The sequence below is a fragment of the Monodon monoceros genome, unplaced genomic scaffold (assembly GCF_005190385.1).
Source record: "Monodon monoceros isolate NGI ecotype Baffin Bay Population unplaced genomic scaffold, NGI_Narwhal_1 Super_Scaffold_7, whole genome shotgun sequence".
Taxonomy (NCBI): Eukaryota; Metazoa; Chordata; class Mammalia; order Artiodactyla; family Monodontidae; genus Monodon; species Monodon monoceros.
In genome coordinates, this window is record NW_021703784.1 from 78,356,404 (window position 1) to 78,377,132 (window position 20,729).

Here is a 20,729-nt window from a genome sequence, read left to right on the forward strand (position 1 = left end):
TAGAATCTGACCATATCATTCACATTCTCTCTCATTGGGTCTTACTTTTTTTTTCTGTAACTATAGATAATTATGTATTCTGACAACTAGTTTAGATCCTGGTACAAAGTAGATATTCAATAAATATTCACTGAATAAGCAAATGAAAAGAACTTGCCTGCCCTACTAGATGTTAAGCTCCCTTAAATTCGGGATCAACATGTTGGTCATCTCTCTCTCTCTCCTTTTTCTCCAGAACATTGTGCATATAATAAATGTTTGTTGAGGTGACGTGCCAGAAGTATGTAGATAAAATACATCACTGGCAATAAGAAAAGTAAAAGAGCAATATGAACCAGTGGTTGTAACAGAGGTGGTGTGATTTGAGATAGGTCTTGAACTAAGGGTAAAGAAAGAGGAGATAGGGAATTCCATGTGGGGGAATGAATAAAAGGTCAAGGTCGGGCAGATCATGAGTGACTTAGCTAGAGTGTGCATTTGAGAGGAGGTTTCTGTGTAGCAAAGAATTTAAAATTGCTCAAGGAGAGGTCTAGGCTTTGTCCTTGGCTTCTGGGAGGTAGTCTTGAAATGTCATGCCTAATAGGAATGTCTTTATTTGCCTGGGGGTCTTGGGTCACATTGGATAGTCTAACAAAGAAATTAAGGGTGCAGGCTTTGAGTCACATGGTACAGTCTACCTCCAGAAGGACTGGAGACTGAGATCCACCACATAGGCAATCAATCATGCCTATGCCTGATGGGCCCCCAGTAAAAACTGTGGATACCAAGGCTCAGGTGAGCTTCCCTGGTTGGCAGTGCTCTGTGAGTATTGTCACATATCAGTGCCAGGGGACTAACACTGCTCTGATGCCACAGGAAGAGGAACTCAGCTCTACCCACCTATTACCTTGGCTGATTTTTAATCTGTATCCATTAGCTGTAACAAACTGTAACTGTGAATATAACTGCTCTCAGAGTGTTCTATGAGTCCTTCCAGTGAATTGTATCAATACCTAAGGCTGGTTCTGAGAACCCTCTGAGTTTGCAGTTGGTGTCAGAAATGAGGAGAGTCGTGGGCACACTCTTCCCTCTACCTTTGCAGCTGGTGAACTTTCCCACTTTCCAACTCAGTTTAGATCTAAAATTATTTTTTAAAACACAAGAGTCCATGGAATCCCATTACCTAGAGCAGACGTAGAAGGAGTTGCTGTAGCAGCAGGCTACAGGCTCCACATCTTGTTGCCTTGACCTTTCTCTCACTCACCTTGGTAGTCCTGAGGCCTCGGGCTATGCCCATACCCTCAGAAAACCCCCATCACTGGCTAGATGCTCTGCTAGAGGAAGGAAAAGTAATAACATCTTAACACCTACTGAATGCAGCCTTTGCGAGCTATTTCATGGCATTTCATTTAATCCTGCAGTCACCCTCTGGGTTAGGTATTTGTCCCTTTTACATGCATAGAAAATAGGCTTAGAACAATTAGGAGCTAGCCCAAGGCCACACAAGTGAGTGCAAGGCAGAGCTGGGATTAGAAAGTCAGCAGAAGTTCAGCTTGATCCTTCAGTAATAGGGAGATAACCTGGGGGGCTGAGTAGGGCAGGAATTTCACAAGAGAAGCATGGGAGGAATATGCAGTGTCAGTGTGGAGCCAATAGAGGAATGAAGATGCTGGGAGATGGTTGAAAGATGAATAGAGTCATGGCTGTGCTTCAGCCAGGCTGCTCGAGATACAGTGTGGGTACAATTTAACTTCACAGAGTCCTGGCCTTTTAGGTCAACACTGGAAGAAAAAAAAAAAAAAAAAGAATTTCCTGGACCATTGCTCTCTGCCCCACCTCTTTAAATAGTGAAGAAACATCCTTCTGTGTTTAAATTTTTTTAAAGCTATTTCATTTTAAGTCACTCATGATTTCACCTGTCAAAGGACAAGCTTTCTCAGAACTAGGAAGAAAATGAATAAAATCTAGAGAAGATCACTAAAGAACTCTAAACCATGAAAGTGTTTCAGCGGTATCTGTGGAAAAAAATGAAAATCCTGGTGACCTCTGCCAAACTGGAGTCAAAACCAACTCACTTTGTGAGATAAAACTTCTTAACTTGAAGTATTTGACACATAGACACATAACTGGTAAACAATATAGGGCATGAGGAAGCTGCTATGACAATATAATAGCTAGTGGGTGTGAAGCACTAACTCCTTTATGTGCCCACAATGCATTAGCTCATGTAATACTCACACTAACCCTGTGCATGAGGCAGGTATGTTTAGACCCACCCAGCTGTTCCAGCACAACTATAATTAAATCATCATTTTGTAATTTGTTGTTTAGTGTGTATCTTCTGTTCTAGAACGTAAGTTCTCTAAGGACACAGACCTGGCCTGTCCTACTGCTCCATTCCTCAACGTTCACATGCCTTACCTACGATAAATATTCTGAGAATGCATGCTTAGTATATATTGCAGCCCAGAATTCAAACTCGGTTCTTTTGACTCTCAGGCAAAGTTGTACACAATGGGACCCAGGATAATCATTTAGGTCACTATAAACTGGCCCCTTAGCTTCTTCCCCAATGACCTTTGTTGTATCTTAGTTGCCTGACCTATCTGAACCACAGTTTCCCATCTATGAAATGAAATGCTTCGGATTAATGACTCCTGAAGTCCCATGAATCTTTGTGAAGCTATGAGTCCATGAATTTCATTAGTTGGTATTTTAGCTGAATTCATCTTTAAGAGAAGCAAAGCCTGTCATATGTAATATGGGCCATGGTGCAAATACGTTTCTTCTGATATTATGATTTTTTTTTCCTCCTTCGCCAGGGGATCCCAATAAATTCAGTAAAATTAGGCATCTGTTCCCACTTTACTAGCAATAAGAAGACCTGCCTTCATGTTCTGATTCTGTGATCGCTTGATGATACTGAACACCTTTGGCTTTCAAGCTCTCCATCTGTCATTAATAATAATAATGATAATAATAATGCATAATAGTAAGAATAAAAATAAAGTCTAATATTCTTGGAATGCCACTGCTATAACTGAATGTTTGTGGCCCCCTGAAATTCATATGTTGAAACCTAAAGCCTTATGAGGTGGTATATTGAGGTGGAGCCTTTGGGAGGCCATAAGGGCAGAGCCCTCATGAATGGGATTAGTGCCCTTATGAAGGAGACCCCAGAGAATTCTCTTGTCCCTTCTACCACGTGAGGAGTCAGTAAAAAGACGGCCATCTATGAACCAAGAAGTAGGCTCTCACCAGACACTGAATCTATCAGCGCCTTAGTCTTGGACCTCCCAGCCTCTAGAACTGTGAGAAATAAATTTCTGTTGTTTATAAGCCAGCTCATCTATGGTAATATGTTATAGTAGCCCGAATGGACTAAGACAGCCAGGTACTATGCCCTCACTTCATATTTTTAATTCATTTAATTTGTAAGACAATGTTATGAACCAGATACTATTATCACCACAAGTGACTATGGAAACAGAGACTCAGAAGTAACTCGCTTGGGGTCTCACATCTTAGAAGTGGTGGGAAAAGGAATTGAAGCAGACCTCTCTGACCTATAGATTTAAAGACTTTAGCCATTACATTTATAGCCTTTGAGATGAGTGAGGTGAACCAGTCCAACTTTTGGACTTTTAAGTTAATTTTGTGTTTTTAAAGCCTTTGTGAAAATCTGATGAAAGTTATAATGTGCCTTCCCCAGAAAAATAAATATGATTATAATCAATATTTTGGAGGCAGTGTAAAGATTTCATAAACTTCCTAAAATGTAGCAATTGGAACTTCAGAATAAAAAACAAACAAACAAACAAAAAAAACAACGAGAAAAGAAAAGCCCCAAATCTGAGCTAGATTTTCTCTAAGAGCATCTTCCAGAATGGACTTTCAGAAGCCTATGAGGAAAATCCTTTTAAGAAAAGTCACAAGGAATACAATTAACCTCTTTCGCCATTAAGTGAATGGTGTACTGTATACTATGGGTTTAGTTATATTGAGGCCCCAAACCATCTCATCGCCTGCCTGTAGGCTGGAGAATTCAGCCTGGTTGCTGATTACCACCATTGTCACGAGTTTCCACGTTTGCTCCAAGTTCTCAGATTTCTGTTTTTCAATTTTAATTTGCCCGGGACATTGCAGGAAGAGAAACCGTGGGGGCATGATTAAAAACATATGGTGTATGAGGTGGGGGAGGGGGAGCAGTGAGCACAGCAGGAGGGAGGAGGATTGCTAAATTCAGTGTTTCTAATAAAGGAGAGTGGGAGAGTATTTGCTACTTTTGCTTGGGCTAAACTGTACTGTGTAATACTCCTCTCTCTTGCCCTCCAGGTCTAGCGTGGCAGGTAGAGAAGGAGGTTAGGGAACTGTGATGTTACGGTGTCTGGTGTCTGGAGATACATATGTATATATATCTCCCCCTGGAGGGCTTTCATATTGTCTAATGACATAATGACAGCCATCTCTGTCTCTGTTCTATCTCTATTGTCTCCTGTTAAACAAACAGGACAGTAATGGTTCCCAAACCTGATCTGGCATCAGAACCCCTTGAGGAACCAGAATGTTTCCAAATACATATTCACGGGTCCACCCAAGATGCACTAAATCAGACCCATGGGGGAGCTGCCATTTGCCTTTAAGTATATATCCCCCTTGTGTTGTCAGTTTCCTCTATCAGAATTCTTTTACAGTGTAATAAAGGCTACATGGACTACCAGGATATTACTGCTATAAATAACTTAACGCCTGTTAAAGTGGACACTTGTGGATTTGGGCTACCCAAAGTCCACTCTACCTTCTATTGATCACAGCAGCCATGTTTCCTTTTAGGAGTTTTAGGAATTGATCTCTCCCCATCGTGTGCAGATTTAATTGGATTTACTCTTGCTTTCACCTGACAATGGGAAGGAAGAATGGTAAATTAGGTTAGGGTGTTCTATTTCTTAAGAATATCTGAAGTGATAGAATGGCATCAGAGAGAAGAAGAAGAAGGAGGAGAAGGAGAAGGAGAAGGAGAAGAAGAAGAAGAAGAGGAGGAGGAGGAGGAAGGAGGAGAAGGAGAAGAAGAAGGAGAAGAAGAAGGAGAAGAAGAAGGAGAAGAAGGTGAAGAAAAGGAAGAAGAAAAAGAAGGAAAAAGAAGGAGGGATGCACATGTCCTCCGGCATGAGCATGCTGGCTAGGCGGCGTGGGAGTTCCTGCCCCTGAGGTCCCAAGAGCCTCTCTGGTCCCTGTTCTTTCCTGGACTGGTTCCCTAGGACTTCTCTCAATTCTGTGAGCCACCTGAATCTTTCCAGTGAATTTCTTTTAGACTTAAGTTAGCCAGAGTCTTCTTCTGTCACTTATCCCTACATCCAGTTTTCTAATCCAACACCTTTATTTTATGTAAGAAATAACAGAGATCCACAGATCCTAAATAACTTGCCTAAGGACTCCAGGTTAATAAGTGGTGGCATTGGCCTGGAGTCTGGATCTCTTGATTTCAGGGATGAGCCATGAGTATTGGTTTGCCTTTATCATATGGTTCCTCAGTTTTCTGCTTAACCTCGCTGTGATTTTCTAGATTCTTTTGGAAGTTAGGCCAATAGGAATAAGAAGCCCCTCTTTGTCTGCTAATGTCACATTTGGAACCACAACTTCCATCATTTCTCAAAATATTTCACAGGCCAGCAGGCCTTGCAGCCTAATTTCCTGCCTTTGGCAAATACCTATTTTAGATGTTTATAAAGAAGATGAACTCTCTCCTCCACTGGGCACCTGGCTCAATATCCACCCCTATGGGGAGAAGACACTTTCTTCTCACAGCCAGTGGTTGTCCCAAAGCCCCAAGATGTAGCTATTGATTGAGCATGGTCGAGTTGAAGAGGTGGGTCAGCCATGCTATTTTCATCTTGACTTTTCCCCCCAAAGACACCACCATACACATTATGTAGAAGTATTTATACTAGTTAAACCTGGAGATGGAGTCTGAGGTGGTTAAAGTCTGTTGGTTGAGGAGGAATTAAAAGACACAGGTCGTAGACGCTTTAGGAAGTGCCTGAAAATAATTGTTTCCTCCTGACTGTGATCATCTCCTTCTCTGTTCATGTCACTCAAAATGCTTTAATAATGGTTCTATTTTAATCCATTCTTTATCATTTCACGCAGTTCTTTTCATTCATTCAGTACTTAGTAGTTCACTTACATATTATTAAATTTTCCCAGTACCCTGGAAAGTAGACTCCTGTGAGCCATAGGGACACTTCTAGAGAGGTTAATAACATGTCCAAGGTATACATGCCCCGTAAATGGCAATATGAGACCAGAAACCTGGTATCCTGGCCTTGTGCTGCTGCTGCCCCTTCTTTTACACTGAATTGCTGTCATCATGCTGGCAGTGTCTTTGGGGAGGAATAAAGGGGTGAGTATAGAAGACACAAGAGAAGGCCTCAAGTCAGATGTGAGAGTTTTCTGACTGTAAATAAATCACTTGCCATTATTCCTCTACCACTCACTAGAGATTGGGTAATTTGTTAACCAATTTATTCATCAAAACTTCTATTACTCTCTTACTGTGTACCTCCAGTTCCAAAAGGAATAAAACACAGCACTCCCCCTCCTAATTTTAAGTTCTTACGAAAGACTCTGCCTGGCCCAACTTGTCAGGTGGTTCCCTTTGAGCCAAATCAGTTGCAGACATGGTGGATTCCATTGTGAAAGGTGGATTTGGGAATCTCACTCTGTGATCTGTTACTCTCTGTAATGTTGTTTGTCACATAGTTAAGGAGTTGGGAAGCCAACCTAATAGATGCTTTCACACGACAAGGTATAATGTATTGTGCAGTAATATAGTGTAAGTGGGAAAGAGTTTAATTTATATCAGTTCTGCTTTTAAGGTACATGGCATGGAGATGTTGGTGATAAAATAAAGACCTTACAGAGGAGCTTGGTATTTTGTTGGGGTCTTTAGGAAGGTATGGCACAGCAATACCTGAGTCTAAAATACTTTAAAGCTATAATAGAGTAAGTAAAACTTAATAGTATGTAGGGCTTCCCTGGTGGTGCAGTGGTTAGGAACCCACCTGCCAATCCAGGGGACACGGGTTCGAGCTCTGGTCTGGGAAGATCCCACATGCCGCAGAGCAACTAATCCCGTGTGCCACAACTACTGAGCCTGCACTCTAGAGCCCGCGAGCCACAACTACAGAGCCCGTGTGCCACAACTACTGAAGCCCGTGCACCTAGAGCTCGTGCTCTGCAACAAGAGAAGCCACCACAATGAGAAGCCCGTTCACTGCAACAAACAGTAGCCCCTGCTCGCTGCAACTAGAGAAAGCCCATGCACAGCAACGAAGACCCAACGCAGCCAAAAATAAAAATAAATAAATAATTTTATTTTTAAAATTTAGGGGCTTCCCTGGTGGCGCAGTGGTTGAAAGTCCGCCTGCCGATGCAGGGGACACGGGTTCATGCCCCGGTCTGGGAAGATCCCACATGCCGCGGAGCGGCTGGGCCCGTGAGCCATGGCCGCTGAGCCTGCGTGTCCGGAGCCTGTGCTCTGCAACAGGAGAGGCCACAACAGTGAGAGGCCCGCGCACCACAAAAAAAAAAAAAAAATTAATAGCATGCAAGCAAGTCACCTAAGTACTTTCAATTCTGAACAGAATTCTCTAGAGGAAATGCACCCTATAAATCTCATAAAAATAAATGAAAAATAATGTTGGTCATCATAAACTAAGTGGGAGAGTATCTTGTGTACCCAGGAGAGAGGATCTTTTTTTTCTTCCTCCTAGCTCTGTTATGGAAAGTGTTAAGACATATTATCAGCCAGGCTCTTGATTTGGAAATGATCCATAAGCCATGAAACATTAGTGGGAGTGAGTATATTGGTGTTATGACCATTCTGGGATATTAAAATGCCATTGACATCCATAACTACCAATGTATAAAAATAACAAATGCTAATGAAATGACCCAAGTGCTGAGAGCATGAAGTTTGGCCCTTGTCAATGTTTCGCTTCATGAAATATAGGCCATTCTGCTTCCCCTGCTTACATTAGACTGTCCAGAAGAATATGCACTTCATTATTCCACTGCTATCCATCAAAACTTTTGTACCCAAAAAGTATTAGGGGGAAACAGTACCTTCTCTTTTTCCTTTTTTTTGCAGGCTGGAGAGTTTTTTGAATAATGGAGTTAAGATTTTGGAATGCGGAAGTGATTATTTGGGCCCAGGTAATCTGATTATACTGTTTGTATTTATCAGTGAATATTATTTGCTATAGACTGCATGCTTGTGTTTCTCCGAAGTTCATACGTTGAAAACCTAATTCCCAATGAGATGGTATTAGGGTGTGAGGCCTTTTGAAGGTGATTAAGTTTAGAAGGTCATGAGGACTGAGCTTCCAGGATGGGATTAATGTCCTTATTAGAAGAGAAAGAGATGAGAGTTTGCTATCTTGGCCTTGTGAGGGTACTATGAAAAGGCAGCTAGCGACAAGCCAGAAAGCAGGCCCTCCCCAGGCTATAGATCTGCCAGATCTTAGAATTGATCTTGGATTTCCCATCCTCCAGAATGGTGAGAGATAAATGTTTCTGGTTTAAGCCTCCCAGTCTATGGTATTTTTGTTACAGCAGCTCAAGTTAATACAAGTCTTCCCTGACCAAGCCTCAATATCACACTCTTTGTAATAAGGTGCAAGTTTGGCATTTACACTAAAAAATGCCAGGTGACTATAGTTGAGAGTCATGTACTGAGGATTACAAATTTATATGAATTTCAAATTTTGGATAACACTTGATCAGAGTGGTAAAGGAAAATGGCATTCTTTGGGTGGTTTATCAAATGTCTACTGAATATCTACTGTATACAGAACATTGATTCAGATACTAAGAATTGTCTGGAATAGATGCTAAGGACTTACAAGATAATGTTCTCATTCACACAGTAGAGGAAACACATGTATTAAATGATGTGAGGTCAGTTAGGGAAGAATGCACCAGTGCCTGATAATATCATCCAAATACAAACAATCTCTCATGCTAACAAAAAGCAGTGTTGGACTTCCCTGGTGGTCCAGTGGTTAAGAATCAGCCTTCCAATGCAGGGGACATGGATTCACTCCCTGATCAGGGAACTGAGATCCTACATGCTGCGGGGCAACTGAGCTAGTGGGCCGCAACTACTGAGCCTGTGCGCTCTGGAGCCCACACCCCAGAACTAGAGAGAAGCCCGCACGCTGCAATGAAAGATCCCACATGCCTCAACTAAGACAACACAGCCGAATACATTTTTTAAAAAAGAAAAATTTATGTGACCAAGTGTTAAGGTGACCAAGACCAACAGATTCATAAGCAAAAATCATGAATAGATAATTCACAAAAGTGAAATATTGCTCATTTACAAAGATGAGAGGTTGCTCATTTTCACTAGTAATCAAGGGAGTGCAAATGAAACCAATATACTAGTCCCCTCTATCAACTTGGCAACTTCTCTTTTTCTCTGTAAAGACAATTCTTCATGCAGGCAAGGCTGCACAGCCCATCGGGGAGTTACTTGGCAAGATGTAACAAGCATCTTCAAATATTCACACCCTTTGCCTCTGGTAATTCCAATTCTGGGAACCTCTCTGCTAAAGAAATAGCTAATTCTAAATAACAAAAAAGCTTTTTCAGGTGAACAGCAGTGCCTTTTTTAATGGTGAAAAATGGAAAACAATGTAAATTCCTGAATTTGGGAAACAATTAAGTAAATTATGGTAAATTGACTTAAGTGCTAACATTTATCATTTAGACTTTGCCAGATTCTGTTCTAGACACTTTTGGTGTCTTAATGCATTTAATTTTCATGGAACCTTTGTTACTATTCCAATTTTACAGATGAGACTGAGGCATAGAGAGGATAAATAACTTGCCCAAGGTCACCCAAGTAGCATATGGCAAAGAAGAGATTCAAATTTAGGTGGCCCTAGACTGATGGGCTATCCTACAGATATTCAATAATAAGTTTATACAGCATATATAATACGGACAATTCTTATGAAAGTATTAAAATAGCCCAATACATTGTGAGACAATAGCCTAATTCAAAGCTATTTTCAAAACCAACCATATATAGAGTGTATGTAATAAATAGAGATATATATTCTGAATTTTGCTGGCTTTTAAGGCCTTCCTTTTGATTCCATAGCATTCTTCTATTTCCTGCTCCTTCATTACATGACTCTTCCTCTAATATCTAGGTTGTTTTTCTGTCCCCCTCCCTGCCCATGTATATTATGTAAATTATAAATGACTTCACGCTCACATAGGTTATCCCCTACTCTCACTCTTCTGTAGATATTTTTTCAAAGCCCAGTGTCAGTTCTACCTCCTCCAAGATCTATCGAAGATTGTTCCAGCTCATGCTGACCACTCAGTTTTCTGATAGCCATTGCACTGACCCCTCACAATTTCCTACTCTATCCCATGCTGTCTCACTTACTCATCCCTTCATGTGTATCTGTGTGTTCTCTGAACTGGCCTGTGTGCACCTTGAGGATAGGAGTTACTTTGTATGTCTCTTATCTCTCCAACAGCTCTTATCAGAAGATTGAGTACAAAAAAGGCCTCAATACGCCCTGATTCACTGAAACAAGTTTTAACAAATCTTTTTTTAAAAGGCTCATTTTACATACTGCTTTAAAATAGAGGAAATTTGTTTAAACAAACAGGGCTTTATTTCAAACACTTAAGAATTACAGAGAAGTCAGACTTCAACACTTTTTAATAGAATATTCCAATTGGAAAAAATTTTGAAGGTCCTACAATTCAACTCCTAATTTGACCAATAAGGAAAATGAGACCCAGTGAAATGCAGCACTTGGCCCAAGTTCTACAGGAGTGGAATTAGGACTAGAATCCAGGTCTAACACTTCCCAGATAGGAGCTGCGATGGACCAGGTGACACTGCACAGTTCCCAACCACATTTAGATGACTCCTCTCCTTCCCTTGGGTTCCATCCCATACTTCTCCAGTTCTCCATTTCTTTTTTTTTTTCTCCTAGTCCAAAACATGGACCTTGCATCCAGGTCATTCTCAAAATGCAGAGGTCCTGAAACAGCCTCCTTCCCTGCTGAGGAAGAGGAGAGAAAACGTTTCCTGACTGTCTTTCTTTTTCCTGACCCCTTCAGCTCCGCCTAATTTTCTGCGCCCTGGCACAGACTGCCCTGCATGTCTGTGGAGAGACAACCCCTGCCATATTCTGCATTCAAAAGTTTTGGGTTTTATTAGAAAGAGCTATAACATTTGACCACCTTACATAAAGACCTCTGACATGCAACCCCATGGCCAACTGAAAGCCTTTGAACCCATAATTTGACACTTGTTTTTATTTTTAAGAATTCATTCATCTTCATTAGGTATCCTACTCTTTACTCGGGTCAGTGATAGCATTTCCTGACCCCACCATCTTTATTGGAAACAATATTATTTCTTTTCTCTGATCACTTGGATGAATGAGTATACACACTCACAAGAGCATGGTTCCCAAATGATGTTTATTATGTAACATACGTTGGAAAATTACAAAGGCCTGCTGTGGTCACCAAGGTGTGCTGGCCAGGAGTTCCTGCCTGCGGGCGCCGCCTACTGAACCACCACAGCCAGAACTGCTGCCCCTGGTAGCTCATGTTACTTCCATCTCAGGACAGTTTGCTCTGAGAAGTGATTAAATGTGACTTTTCATGCTTCCCTGAAGCCTGCTAACGGAACCTCGCATGATGATGCAGAAGGCAGCCTGCATTGCAACACGCTGTAATCTGGCTGGAATTAAATGAGCTTAAATAACAAATGCTCAGATCGTGGTTACTAATTAAGAGTGATGCCAGAATGTCTCTGAGTTTTACATATGTTCCTCGTTTGGCTGAAATTTTGACAATGAGTAATGCAACACAGACTTGGTCACCTGACCTCCAGGCAACCCTGCTAGTTGGCTGGGAGCTAAGATCCCAGTGAAAAGCTTGAGACTATAAATCAGACTGGTCCTAAAGACGACTGCATTGACCAGGATAGCTAGTCTAGGAATGAGGGTGTGTGTGTGTGTGTGTGTGTGTGTGTGAGAGAGAGAGAGAGAGAGAGAGAGAGAAAGACAGAGAGACAGGCAGACAGGGTATGCTTTACCTTGCAATGAGATCAGAACAGATGCCAAGGTCTGACACTAGGAGAGGTATAAATAATCAGTAAAAGCCTTCATCTACTAGCAGCTAAATGCATTTATGTGTGTCTTGAAACTATGTTGTACCCAGGAAACAAGGAAAGACTGAACCCAAAGATAAATCTCATGTACTATGTGGCCAACCCTCTCCAGCAACCTTGGAAGATGTTCCTTATGGCAGGACCACGAAGTGTATAGTTTCAAGCACAGAGCCAGCCCCTGCAGCACAATCAAAGTTCATTACTGGTGGAAGGTAGTTCCCTCACCAACTTCTCCACGTTTCTCCCCCTTCGGCTTTGCTCATCACTGTTCTTGTCCTTCATGCTTTGTTCTAAACCTTGGCCCTGCTTCCTGGTATGGGCTGATTCCAGGCGAATAACAGACTTCTTTTACCTGGTCTTGGGACATTGTTCTGGGATTGACCTCAGCACATGGTCAGCCCTGGGACACGATCTAGTCTCACGAGACTCACCTTTTCTTTGCCAGTTCTTGCTGCACAACAGTCCCCCGTCCCCCCATCGTATCCTTAATATTAAGACAAAGTTTCAATTGCGATTAATCCTTTTTTTCCTTTAGAGTTAAAATAGTTCTTGTGTCTCTGTCTTACTGCCTCTGATATCTGTATTACCTGCCTCATCCCATAGGACCCTTCCCTTCAGAGGACTTTTCAGAGACTCTGTCATCATAGTTTGATGACAAAGAGCATAGACTTTCATCAGACAAACCTATGTTCTAACTTTGGGCTTTTTCCACTGGGACAGATGACATTTTCTGAGTCACAGTTTCTCCTCTGTAAAATGTAGATAATAATACTTACCGCACAAAGTTATTGCGAAGATTAAAGGAAATAAGGTACACACTCCATTTAGCATGGGGCTGGTACAAAACACAGTCAGATATAGTAACTAATAATATTCATTAACATTTCTCTCCTTCTCCAGTTACTTTCCTTATGATCTTAATTTTTGGTGTAAGTCAATAGTATTGGGTGGTAGTAATCAGAGATGAATGTTCCAAATTAGTGGATTGATGAATACCAAACATGCCTTGGAGATATTGAGAGTTTGGTTCCAGACCACCACAATAAAGGGAATATCGCACTAAAGTGAATCACATGAAGTTTTTGGTTTCCTAGTGCATATAAAAATTGTTTACACTATACTGTAGTCTATTAAGTGTGTAATAGCATTATGTCTAAAAACACAGTGTACCTACCTTAAATAAAATACTTTGTTGCTAAAATATTCTAACCATCATCTGAGCCTTCAATGAGTCATAATCTTTTTGCTGGTGAAGGGTTTGAAATATGGTGACAATTACCAAAATGTGACAGAGAGACACGGAGTGAGTAAATGCGGTTTGACCAACATTGAAGAAGATCTGTATATCTTCTTTGGAGAAACGTCTATTTAGGTGTTGCTCAAATACTTGCTCAATGCAGAGTTGCCCCAAACCTTCAAGTTGTAAAAACAAATGTAATATCTGCAAAGCCCAATAAGGCAAAGCACAATGTAATGAAGTATGCTTGTCCTCTAAAACTTCTTCAGGACTATACATCAATTGGGCTATAGTTCTAATCATCCAAAATTCAGATCTTTGATAAAAAAATTAATGCATCACTAATCAGTCTTCTTCCCTCACGTTGGACTAGTCAGTACAGAGTCTTCCTCATGTGACCAGAATAAGGAGAGTGTGACAAGTTTGACAAAAAGTAAATACTACTATTGGGTTGGGGCATTGGGAATTCCAAGACCAAACAGCAACTTGACTTACTGTAGAGTATGTAGGACAGATGTGAAGTCCAGCAATATAATTTCCCTCTGCACTAAACCTGCTGAACCATAGAAGACAGCTTTAACTAAAGAGAAAATCTAGCGAGATCTCCTGCAGGGAGTTGTGTTATATGAATAGAGTGAGTTTTAATTTTAGTCTGCAGATATGAGCTCTGTAACACAGCACCACTGTTACCTGCAGGCCCCGCCTTTTGTCAGTATGGCTCCACTTCTTCGTAACCCTAGCAGGTTGGCATCAGAGTCTTGCATTTCACTGTATTAAATATTTACCAACAACCTATTGGCCATATGTCATTGGAGCATGTGTGGTGACAGACTCACTACTTGGCACCTTTTCAGGTGGATTCTGTGAGATCTGCAGGGTTCTGTAGGCTCACAGATCCTTTTTAATAGCCAAGTCTTTTGTCCTTTTCAGTCCTCCTGTTCGCTGAGCTGGTATCAATATCATACGCAGGGTTCTGAGGGAGTGAACTTGTCCCGTCATCCTTTCTTCTATATTCTTTCTTCCTGGGGTGCCATGAATGATATCAGTATTCCTTCCTCATTGCTTATTTATTTTACAGTATTTGTTTTTTCTATTGTACAGGTGCTGACTCATTTTCCTTTAGAAAATGAAATTATTCTGAGTTGAATTCTGCTTACAATGCTTATTTACCAATGAGTTCTGATTTCTTCTATGCTGTTTTAAGGAAAACACACCTGAAATGATAAACCTTGGATTTAGACCTGTTAGGTTTTCAAATTGAAACCCATTCCGTGGAGAAAATGGAGCAGTTTATGACATTAAGCACTGCTTGAAAACTGTTTTGAAATGAATTGCATGTCCAGTTAGAAATGATTGAGGAAACAGATATTCTCCATTCTAATAGCTCAGATCCACTTAACATACATTTCCTGAGGGTCTACTATGTGCCTCTCCCTTGCTAAGCATGGAGCTAAATAGATCAATCAGATACTTTCTGCTCAAGTGTTATGGGGCTGGTCCATCAATTTTTGGAAACTGGTAGCTTCTCTCTTACACCTTGACTTATGTGAAATGACACAACTTTTACATTTTTTAAGAAACTTACATAAAGCAAACATACTGGTGAAAGTGTATAAATTTATGGCTTTATCAGTTGTGTATGGTCAACGTGAGTTTTCATTCATCCAGTCTTTTTACAATCTATAATTTTTGTAGATTTACAGTAATAAATCTACATTTGAGTTTTTCACTTATTATTGGTATATGAGATATTATTGACTTTTGATTCTGCAGGGAACCTGGACATTGTGTCTTGTTCCATGGGGTGGGAGAAAAATGAGAATTTTTTTTAACATCTTTATTGGAGTATAATTGCTTAACAATGGTGCATTAGTTTCTGCTTTATAACAAAGCGAATCAGCTATACATAAACATATACTCCCATATCTCCTCCCTCTTCTGTCTCCCTCCCACCCTCCCTATCCCACCCCTCTAGGTGGTCACAAAGCACTGAGCTGATCTCCCAGCAGCTAGGCAGCTGCTTCCCACTAGCCATCTATTTTACATTTGGTAATATATATAAGTCCATGCCACTCTCTCACTTCATCCCAACTTACCCTTACCCTTCCCTGTGTCCTCAGGCCCCTTCTCTACATCTGCGTCTTTATTCCTGTCCTGTCCCTAGGTTCTTCAGAACCACTTTTTTTTTTTTAGATTCCATATATATGTGTTAGCATATGGTATTTGTTTTTCTCTTTCTGACTTACTTCACTCTGTATGACAGACTCTAGGTCCATCCACCTCACTACAAATAACTCAATTTCGTTTCTTTCTATGGTTGAGTAATATTCCATTGTATATATGTGCCACACCTTCTTTATCCATTCATCTGTTGATGGACACTTAGGTTGCTTCCATGTCCTGGCTATTGTAAATAGGGCTGCAATGAACATTGTGGTACATGACTCTTTTTGAATTATCAGGGTATATGTCCAGCAGTGGGATTGCTGGGTCATATGGTAGTTCTAATTTTCATTTTTTAAGGAACCTCCATACTGTTCTCCATAGTGGCTGTATAAATTTACATTCCCAGCAACAGTGCAAGAGGGTTCCCTATTCCTCACACACTCTCCAGAATTTATTGATTGTACATTTTCTGATGATGGCCATTCTGACTGGTGTGAGGTGATAACTCATTGTAGTTTTGATGTGCATTTCTCTAATGATTAGTGATGTTGAGCAACCTTTCATGTGTTTGTTGGCAATCTGTGTATCATCTTTGGAGAAATGTTGATTTAGGTCTTCTGCACATTTTTGAATTGGGTTGTTTGTTTTATTGATATTGAGCTGCATTAGTTGCTTGTAAATTTTGGAGATTAATCCTTTGTCAGTTACTTCATTTGCAAATATTTTCTCCCATTCTGAGGGTTGTCTTTTCATCTTGTTTATTGTTTCCTTTGCTGTGCAAACGTTTTAAGTTTCTTTAGGTCCCATTTGTTTCTTTTTGGTTTTATTTCCATTTCTCTAGGAGATGGGTCAAAAAGGATCTTGCTGTGATTTATGTCATAGAGTGTTCTGCCTATGTTTTCCGCTAAGAGTTTGATAGTGTCTGCCCTTACATTTAGGTCTTGAATCCATTTTGAGTTTATTTTTGTGTATGGTGTCAGGGAGTGTTCTAATTTCATTCTTTTACATGTATCTGTCCAGTTTTCCCAGCACCACTTATTGAAGAGGCTGTCCTTTCTCCATTGTATATTCTTGCCTCCTTTATCAAAAATAAGGTGACCATATGTGCGTGGGTGTATCTCTGGGCTTTCTATCCTGTTCCATTGATCTATCTTTCTGTTTTTGTGCCTGTACCATACTGTCTTGATTACTGTAGCTTTGTAGTATAGTCTGAAGTCAGGAAGCCTGATTCCTCCAGCTCTGTTTTTCTTTCTCAGGATTGCCTTGTCTCTTCGGGGTCTTTTGTGTTTCCATACGAAAAATGAGAATCTTGATCTGAATTAAAGCTCATTAAGTGATCAGTCTCCTCAGTTGATGCTGTTTTGTCTCATGTGAAATGAAAACATATCATTAGTTCAGAGTTTCAGTTTATTCTGAATTTGAACATCAAAGCACGGATAGCCCTAGAGAGTTAGATTTGGACCAGATTTCAGCCATGACCTCAGTATCTATAGTGCTTTCCTCCACAATCCAGTACCATATCTATACTTAATACTGTTAAGTAATTGTGTTTTAAGAACATTAAAATCTCAATAATGCAGGTGATAATAGATGATGATAAATAAAATGAGAAAATGATTTATTGGCCATAGACAATCACAATTATTTAATAATTTAATGTATCAGTATGTGTTATACGTAATATAAGGCACTGGTTTTATCTACCAGCCTAAAGCAGGCAAAGGTAGAAAACAACATATGTTTAAATATTAATGAAACAGTATGCACTGGTTGTATTATGTGTGGTACTTTATGTTGTAATCAGTCTCAGTTTACTGTGTGATTCCCCATGCATAATATTTAAGTGCTTATGAAATGAGGTGTTCTGGTTATTGCAGATGTAACATTATTGGAGAGAGCTCAGACTTCAGAATTAGATGCTAAAGTTGCTGCTCCTGGTTTTATTGCTTAACTTTCACATATTAAATTTCATTATTTTGTTATGATCAAGATTAAGAAATTGTCCAGATATTGATGATTTCAAAACAATTGGTCAATCACAAGAAATAACACTAGTAGTTGACATTTTATGTTGTGTTTACTAAGTACCCAGTGCTTTCTAAGTATCCTATGTATATTTACTCACAACACTGCTAGGTAGGTACTATTATTTCTCCATTTTAAAGTTGAGGAACCTAAGGCACAAACGTAATAACTTAATTGCATACAGCTTCTGGCATGTGTGAGAAGAATTCAGATTCCAGTTCCTTCCTTTGTGTACTTGACTCTCTTAGGCATGTATCACTGATACCTTAATTTGGTTAATTCAGCAATATTTACCTAGCTTGCTCTGGGTGGGGTGTGATGCTTCATATTGGTGACAGCAGGCACACACACAATCAGTGACCACAAGAGATCGTAGCTCAGAGAAAGAGAAAGACCGGCAAGCAGATAATCACACCTTGGGGCTATGATGGGGTGCTAAGGAGCATATCGCAGGAGAATATAACCTTGGTACTAGCCATGCAAAACATGGGACGTGCATGTGTGTGTATGCCAGTATGTACGTGGTGAGTAAGAATGTGGTGAAGGTTGGTAGAAGAAGAGGGAGAGAGCAAGAACATGCCAGACCGAAGAAACAGTATTGTAATGCCACCTGTGAGGCAATGAACATTATACACTGCGTGGTCAAGGATGAATTGAACAATTGAGAGGAGAAACGAGCCTGGAGAAGTCAACAGCAGCCAAATCACAAAGAACTTTATTTCAAACCATGTTAAAGAGTTTGGATTTTATCTTAAAGGCAACCCCCTACCCAATTCTACCATGTCCATGGTATTTATTACTAATCAACTATGACAATGAACTTCAGAAGCCTTCTCAACACAGCTCTCTAGGTAGCCAATAAAAATGAATTGGAATTGGCAATGATGTTGAATTTATAAATGTTATTTTTCTCAATGTGATCTTAAAAACATTATTTTATTTCATCCCTATTTTACAGATGAGGAAATTGGGATCCACTGAATGAGAAAGATTACATTTCTTCCATTTAGACCTGAGCTAAGAAAAAAGTGTCCCTGCTTATTTTCCCAAGATGACAACTCTAAGTCCTTGAGTCCATCTGTCCTTGGCAGGGGTCAAGCTTCATAGTTCCAGCCATGTGGGAAATACCAAGTCAGACTCCATTCTGGTCTCTGTCCACTGCAGACTTGAACACTTTTTTTTTTTTTTTTTTAACAACAGCTAATGGTTAGGCTATTTTCCTTTTCAGTTTCTAAACACAAAAGTGTTCATTCCACTTCGTCTTATCTTGGATAAGGGATCTTGTTGTCTCCAGTTGAGCTCAGATCCTTAAGGAGCTGAATTTGTTTGTAACTGGCTGTGGGGGTTGGGTAACATCTATTTTATAGATTTTCCCCCTTTTCCCTTACACGCAACAGCTGATTATGCTCCTCTTCTTGGACAATAGAACTTGAATGCCTCTAAAGAGCTTCAAAACACAAAAAGTTTATCTGCAGGAGCGCCCCGGTGTCATATGCTCTCCCATAAATGACAACAGAAATGTGTGAAAATAAGATCAAGTTAAAGCTACACAGATGAAGAAAATAAGGCTCAGATGTTGAACGAATCCCCACAGTCACAGAGCTAAGAAATGCATGGTCAGGGTTTGAATGTTTGTCCTAGTGATTCACACCCTGTGTTCTAGCCCTTATACCAGGTGGCTGTTGGAATACAGCTATTATCCCAGAGCAATAGGATGCGGGTTTTCAGTCATGATTGTTATGGTATTGTGCCAGGACTTGAGCCAGGCTCTGTGGCCAGACTGGCTTGAATTTGAATCCTAGCCTTGCTATTTATAAGCAGGGTGACCTCAGGCAAGTTGCTTAACCTCTTAAACTCAATTTCCTTACCTGTATAATGTTAATCATGCTTATCTGGCTGGGTTGTTGGGAGAGTTGCCTTAGATTGATGGTTTTCAAACTTGAGCGTTCACAGAATCACCTTGAAGACTTGTTAAAACTCAGAGTGCCGACCCCATTCCAGGGTTTTTGATTCTTCTGGTCAGAAATGGGGCCTGAGAATTTGCATTTCTTACAAGTTCCCAGGAGGTGTTGGCACTGCTGGTCCAGGGGTCACACTTTGAGAACACTTGTATTAGATAGTGTTTATACAGTGTCTGGTTTAGTGAGTAGCTTGCTCAGTATGTCTTCCATCCCCCCTCCCTAACAGAAGACAAAGGTCTTGAGGCAATGGGACAACAAACAGTTAAGTTTGATTAATGGAGGAAAGGAAGAAGGGAAATCTACTCACTCAATTAGTTAAGATGCTATCACCCAAGGCAAATGCTAAGGGGAAACTGTAGGGGCACTAGATCCTGAAAGAAAGGTGGTATAGAAATGCTGAGACAAATGAGTAGGTCACAAGAAGCGAAAGAAAGGCAGGTCCAAATCAAAGCTCAGCAACTTCCCCTATTGTCAAAGGCAGACCTGGTGGTGACTTCAGATCTATATTCAGGTGGTTTCCTAGGCAGTTGCCTTGTTAGGCTTCCCTGAACCCTGACCGTGGACAGTCTTATTACACCTTCCACTGTGCAAAATGCTGCCACATAATTACCTCACTTGTTCATCTCAATGGTCCTGCATGGCAGGGGCTAGTATTCCCATTTTATGAACTTGTGAACTGAGGCCCAAAGAGGTTAAGGAGTTTGTCCAAGTTCAAACAGACAATCAGTGAAGATTTAGAATTTATATCTTGAGTTTTCCAAATCCACATTCCTTTTTCCCCTCTTAGGCTGACTTCTTATGTCTCACTTCTCAAAGTGTTATTCCAATCTCTGAACAAAGAAACAGACCCTAAGAACAAAGGCCAATGTGTTCAGAATCTGGTCCTCTCATGCATCTTTTGTACCCTGAAGTGATAAGAGTGCTTCCTGGCCTGAGCACTGGGGTCCCCTTATTTGCACAACCTCCTGCCCAGGCAGAGCCCACCCCATAGCCTGGGCGTGTCCCAGAGCCGCACTGGGTTTTTCCTAGATCTTGTTGGCCTGCTTTTTGCCTTTTCATAACGCTCACTCTTTGAGGATGTACATGCAGCTTTCTCTTTGCGTTATTTAAGAGACAGTTTCCAGTAAGGGAAACAGTTGAATTTTAA

General features: G+C 40.5%; 1 protein-coding gene across 1 annotated transcript in view; it reads left to right on the plus strand.

Moving 5' to 3' along the window:
• LOC114887588 (hypoxia-inducible factor 1-alpha inhibitor-like) overlaps positions 1-20,729 on the plus strand; it is a 188,918-nt gene that overhangs the window by 24,305 nt on the left and 143,884 nt on the right. The window contains 1 exon segment of the mRNA XM_029209385.1: positions 8,129-8,193. Within this exon segment, the coding sequence (XP_029065218.1) occupies positions 8,129-8,193 (65 nt within the window).